The sequence below is a fragment of the Varanus komodoensis genome, unplaced genomic scaffold (assembly GCF_004798865.1).
Source record: "Varanus komodoensis strain SLA01 unplaced genomic scaffold, ASM479886v1 scaffold1043, whole genome shotgun sequence".
Classification (NCBI taxonomy): domain Eukaryota; kingdom Metazoa; phylum Chordata; class Lepidosauria; order Squamata; family Varanidae; genus Varanus; species Varanus komodoensis.
Window position 1 is genome coordinate 7,387 of NW_025335292.1, and position 6,636 is coordinate 14,022.

At 40.3% G+C, this 6,636-nt stretch overlaps 1 protein-coding gene across 1 annotated transcript; it reads left to right on the top strand.

Annotated features, from left to right (window-relative positions):
- Window positions 1-839: 839 nt before the first annotated feature.
- LOC123017908 (vomeronasal type-2 receptor 26-like) lies at window positions 840-4,604 on the top strand (the record flags this gene model as incomplete). Its single annotated transcript, XM_044419562.1, has 4 exons — window positions 840-1,697; window positions 1,932-2,159; window positions 3,435-3,561; window positions 3,656-4,604. Coding segments are annotated over 4 exons (2,115 nt in total), but the record flags the coding sequence as incomplete, so codon positions are not given.
- Between the last annotated feature and the right edge of the window lie 2,032 nt (window positions 4,605-6,636).

Consider the following 6,636-nt stretch of genomic DNA (forward strand, 5'->3'; position numbering starts at 1 on the left):
GCTTAAATGCAAGTTTTGCTGCTCACCTTAAGTACTGATGCTGGAATCAGAGCAACTATAATCTAACAATTGAGCCTTACTTCCTTCACTGGAAATGAGAGTCAGAAGAAAATCTCCTTCTTGTGCCAGTGGACCATGTTCAGCCCCATTCCACAATCCACAGCAAACTCTCCTAATTTCTTTCTTCTTCTCAGCCACTGATCATGAAAGATGAGTGGTAGGTTTTTCTACCTCTAAACCTTCTAGGTCAGCTGGGATGGGGGGTGCAAAGAAAGAGAAAGAGTCCCTGGACATGGCCATGTTTCTCATTGGTCTCATAGACTCTTTTAACATGGTAAAGAAAACCCCACATTTTAAGGACTACGTGACATTGGACCGCCAAATCATCTCCGGAATACTCCAAGATATGCAAGGAATCTAAATACTTCATTGCTTTTGCTAAAAATGTTCTCACCTCTTCACAGAGTGTAACTGCACAGGAGTTACAAGACTTTTTTTTTTTTTTTTTTTTTGCTAATTTTTTGCTGGTTGGATTGCTTGCTTTTATTTATTCTTGGTTCCTTAAACTTTCACTGATCATTCTGACATGTACAGGATAGATACACATCTTTCTGGCATTTTAAATTGTCAGAAAAATTGGTCACATGGTTTCAGTTCTAGGAAGGTCAGACTGCCCAGCCTGCCGGGCAGAATTTATAGGGGCTGAAAACTCAATTTGCTGATGAACCTTGAAGGTCCTGCATGAACAGTAAAAATGCAGGGGCAGGAGGAATGCATGTGCATGAGTAAGCATATACACATAGACACGGTGTGTGCTTTATTTATTTATTCATTTTAAGCTCACATATGGCTCCTTTGCCACAGAAGGGCTGGAGACAACACAGGCATCTTCGTTTTATCACAAAACCCCAAATGAAGCTCATCAGTATGTGGGAATCATTTGGTTACTTCAGCAATTCAGCTGGACGTGGGTTGGACTCCTTGTTGCAGATGATGACAACGGAGAACACTTCTTGAAGATTCTGGAGCCTCTGCTTTCCTGGAATGGCATCTGCCCTGCCTTCATAACAAGAATCACACAGCAATCCCATATGAATAAGCTGGATGGAGCATTTGATGTATTAGCAAGAATACATGAAGTTTTCACATATCGTGAAGCCAGTATATTTATCCTCTATGGAGACACTCTGACTGTTGCCTGGCTTAGGACCACGATATTTCTAGGAGACATCAAGAGCAGAGAAAATCCTTCCTTTGGAAAGGTGTGGATTCTGACAACCCAGATTGATCTCCTCTCAACAGGTCTCCACAGAAACTGGGATTTTCAGCTATTCCAAGGTGCCATTTCCTTAGCAATTCACTCAAAAGAACTACCAGGGTTCAAGGAATTTGTTCAGAAGGTTAAACCTTCCTGGAACCACAAGGAAAATTCTCTGAAAGACTTCTGGGAACAAGCATTTGACTGTTTCTTTCCAGATCCCACAGTGATAGTGGATGATCTATGCACTGGAGAAGAAAACCTGGAAAGTCTTCCCACAGGTGTTTTTGAAATGCATGTGTCCGGCCACAGTTACAGCATCTATAATGCAGTTTATGCTTTAGCACATGCCTTGCATGCCTCGTTCTTATCTAAAGCCAGACATCATGCAATGGTTAGGGGAGGAAATGTTGATCTACAATTTCTACAGCCTTGGCAGGTAATGCCTTCATCCTTAAAAGTTATATCAGCAAATAGGCAAATAAAAAAGGAGAAGAAGAAGTGATCCTACTTTTTCCTGTAGGGACACTCAAAATGTGTTGAACCTATTTATCACAGACAAAAGCTTGCAAATATATATTCTTTTCTGAGATAATGAGCATCTTAAAAGAATTTCAAACTGCTCTCTCTGACCTCTTGTTCAACATTCTTGCAATATTTTCTGTTTCCAAAGCTCCATAGATCCCTTCAAGGTTTGTCTTTTAACAACTCAGTTCATGAAATGGTGTCCTTCAATGATAAGGTGATAACAGGAGGTGGATTTGATATCATGAACATAATCACTTTTCCCAATAAGTCTTTCCAAAGAGTGAAAATTGGGAAGTTGGATCCCAGTGACCATGAAGGCAAGGAATTCATCCTTCATCAGGCTATAATTGTATGGCATGATACCTTTAACCAGGTATGGCTTAGTGGAATGCTTAGGGGCATCTCCAATTGTTCTGTAACATCTATTAGATCTAACTGTAAAGTCACCTGCAGCTTTGAAATCTGCAGATGAGACATCCTCAAATCAGATATTTCCTGCTCATAAATGAGGGTTGGGGGAGGGAAGGAGAAAAAGTGCACTGTATGAAAACAGAAATTAAGCAAAAAGGAATAGGAGATTTAAGGACTTGCCTATACATCCTTTTCTTCTGATTGGCCTTTTCCTTTGCTTGCTGGGAAACAGGACATATCTATATGGCATATATACCCTGTCCTTTACTATATTGATTTATTTGGGGAAGGGGACACCAGAGCAAAACTAAACTGATAATGTCGACCACATTTGAGATACACGGAAGTGAAAAGGGAATAAGAAGCAGATACACCTAAAAAAAGATATCTATGCATATTTCTCAAAAGCATTGATGAACTCAGGTATCCCAGTGTCCTTTTCTGTCCTTTGCTTCTCAACACTTGCTTATTGAGAGCCAGTGTGGTGTAGTGGTTAAGAGCATGGGACTGGGACTCAGACGATCTGGGTTCTAGTCCCCGCTCAGTCATGGAGCCAACTGGGTGACTTTGGGCCAGTCACAGACTCTCAGCCCAACCTACCTCACAGGGTTGTTGTGGGGATAAGATGGAGGAGGAGATGTAAGCTGCCTTAAGCCCTTTGTAGGAAAAAGGGAGGATATAACTCGAAAAATAAAATAAAAATAAATAAAAATAAATATTAAACATGTGAATGGATATTTCTTGCAATAGATATCCCTGGAAAACCAACCAGCCATTTTTTTTCTGATAGCAGTCATTCTGTTTCTCCCTCAACACTGAAAAACATTACACGTGAAGGAAAACAGTATTGTCACTATGTAGACAAGACCAAGAGTGTTGCAACACGCAATAGGCACTGCAAGTTTGCTCAGGCTTATGATTGAATTTAGATAACAAAAATTTGGTTTACAATCTGTTTTTGAAATTTTGCTGCTTACAAAGAATATTTTATTTATTTATTTACTTTTACTTTACATTTCTATTTCTATTTCTATTTATTTATATTTCTTGCAATTTGATGTGCATTGGCCCATTACCCTAAAGGGTTGCTGCCGGCATTTTTATATATTTGACAATGTGAACAACCCCATCCAATTAACATTTTGCAGGGCAGAAAATGTTCTTTCTTCATAGATCTGAACAAAGACCATAGTACTGAGTATCTTCCATCTTAACCTTCTCTTCTGCATATGGATAGGTGACCCCAGTGTCTGTGTGCAATGGATGCTGTCCCCTCGGCACTCAGAAGAAAAGGAAAGAAGAGTACCAGTTTTGCTGCTACGCATGCGACCCATGCCCAGAAGGGAAGATTTCAAACCAGAGTGGTAGGCAAATGAATACTCCAAATCTGTCTTCATATCATTTATGTTGTATCTGTTGAATAAGCACTGAAAGGACACATGCTTCTCTTTTTTCCAGATATGAAAGAGTGTTTCCCATGTCCAGAAGATCAGTACCCAAATGAAGAAAAAAATGGTTGTGAAAACAAAATTATACATTTTCTGTCCTATGATGACCATTTAGGGACAGGTTTAGCCTCAATTGCCTTTACATTCTCCTTGACTACAGCATTAGTGCTTGGAACATTTATTAAGCACAACAATACCCCCATAGTGAGAGCCAACAACCAGGAGCTCACATTCATCCTCCTTATCTCCCTCTTGCTCTGCTTTCTTTCTTCTTTGCTGTTTCTTGGCCAGCCTGGCACAGTGACCTGCCTGCTCCGTCAACCAACCTTCGGCATCATCTTCTCAGTGGCTGTTTCATGTGTCTTGGCGAAAACAACTATAGTTTCCCTTGCCTTCAGAGCCACAAAGCCTGGGTCCAGGATGAAGACATGGGTGGGGAAAGGGCTGGCATATTGCATTGTGCTCCCCTGCTCTCTCATTCAAGCCAGCATTTGCATTGTATGGCTGGCAACCTCCCCACCATTCCCTGATCTAGATAAGCACTCTGTTACTGAAGAAATCATTGTGCAATGTGATGAGGGCTCGGCCATCATGTTCTACTGTGTTTTAAGCTACATGGCCCTCCTGGCCATTTCCAGCTTTGTGGTGGCTTTCCAAGCCCGCAAATTACCAGACACTTTCAATGAAGCCAAGTGTATCACCTTCAGCATGCTGGTGTTTTGCGCTGTATGGATTTCCTTTGTTCCTGCCTATTTTAGCACCAAAGGGAAAAACATGGTGGCTGTGGAGATCTTCTCCATCTTGTTCTCCAGTGCTGGTGTGCTGTGTTGCATCTTCTTCCCCAAATGCTACATCATTTTATTGAAGCCTGAACTGAACACCAGGGAACAATTAAGCATCAGAAAGCATTAGGTGCACTATCTTCCACCATCCATCTCTCAGGTTTTGAGGAGCATAGCCTAATAGTTTTAGGTTTAAATCCAATAGTATCACCTTAACTTCTGTGCATTCACTTATAGTTTTTTCTGTGTGCATATTCAAATCAAGGCTTGCTAATTCCTCCAAGTATTATTTATTTATTTATTTATTTGAAGTTTTTCTACGTTGTCCCATTACTACAAAAAGTCTCTGGACGGCTTACAAAGAAAGTTTCTTGGTGGCTTCCAGCATTAGCATTATCCAGTTTGCATGAGCAGAGCCATAGTTCTCAATGCCATGTGGTTCAGACTTGCTGTAAAACTGCATATGGTAGGATAGGAAAGAATTTCAGAGGAAAAAGAATGCTAGTATGAAATGGTCCCTTAGTATGTGGACTGGTAGGCTCCCAACAGGATATAGAAGAAGAGGATAAGTGAAATTGGAATGACATCCATGGAAGGACCATAAAGTTTTTACTGGGTGTCTGAATAAAAACATTGCAGGCACTAAATGAATCACCCTTGGGGTTGGTATGCCACAGACAGGGCACCAACACACAAATGACTATGTCTGTGCAGTCGCTCCAGCTTAACTTCAAATGATCATTTAAGAGAATGGCTAAAAACTGATGAGAGAATATTTTGTTTCCTTTTCTATTTTCTGGGTATCCAGAAGCCCAAGATGCTGCTTGAACTAATTAAAACATTTTTGTACCCATATCTTCAAAGCACCTTCTTCTCTGTTCCTGATTTGAGTGGCATTGTATGGGATCCTTGTAATTCACCTACAGTCAGACAGACAGATGGCAGAAAGACATGGCAAATAAGTGACATTTTATTTTTCTGGGAGAGGGATGCCATCAAGATAGAGAGGACCCATGTTATTTCTTTAGCACTCCACCTCCAAATGCATATGCATTTATTTAAACTGTATTTTAATTGTTAATTGGTTTTCATATTATCACCGAGAAAATTCGAATTTTTAATATCATTCTATGCCTGATTATAAGTTTTCTTTGTGAGCCGCCCCGAGGCTTCGGCGATGGGAGCGGCATAGAAATGTTATAAATAAATAAATAAATAAATAAATATGCATTCAGGTAAAGGATTGAAACACCCAAAAAGCATTGAAAATACTTTAAAAAAGGATCCAAGTGGCCCGTTTCAAAGGATTGATTCAGCCTGTAAAAATAAATACATAAAGCAAACAAGCAAGCAAAAAAGAAAGAAAGAAGGGGGATTGGAGTTTTGAGAGCTAGCTGTTTGTCTGTCTTTAATGTGTCACTGAATTCCATTTCATTTTTCTTTTCAGTGCTTCAGAAGCTCCTTACCAGAATATGGGTCGGGAGGTGGTAGATATATCATCTAAATAAAAGAAAAAAATGAGTGCCTTTTACTTCTCGGGGAGTCTATGGAAGTCATAGGGGTCAGGACCCCAAAACTGAAAGAAAGGAAGATGGAATCTTGAGGATGGCACTGTGCATTGCCCAGGGGCATTATGCCATGTGCACTCTTTTGCTCTTGCCTGAGTCCAAATGTAAAAATGGTGGTGAGGGTATAACAGTGATTGTCCCTCAGAAAATTAAATATTCCCTAATACTATGTTCAGATGAAATATACAGAGAATGGAATACTTCGATTCCTTCTCACCAGCAAGGATGATTTTTTTTCCTGTAGTGCTTTTTGATATTTGGTAAATAAAAATTACTTTCTGCCAGTCACAACAACAGCAACAGCAACTTCGGTTACTCTGATTCTCTTTGGTGTCAAAAATCCAGTTTTAGGCAACCTGAGAAAATGGGTCAGCCTGAGAAGAAACTCCTCTTCACCACTAGCAGCTCCATAATTCCAGAAAGTTGGAATCTCTGAAAAACTCTGGAGCTACAAGAATTCATAAAACAATGGAAAACTTCAGGTTCCTGGCTCCCTATCATGCTATTCACTGGTTCAGAACTGATTTTCCAGGAGGAGGAGGGAAAGGGAAGGGGAAGGGGAAGGTCTGCCTGATGCAGAACCAGCTGAATATGTTAAGGCCTGCTGTTGTGGAAACTGTTTGACTATTCTGTTTTTCCCC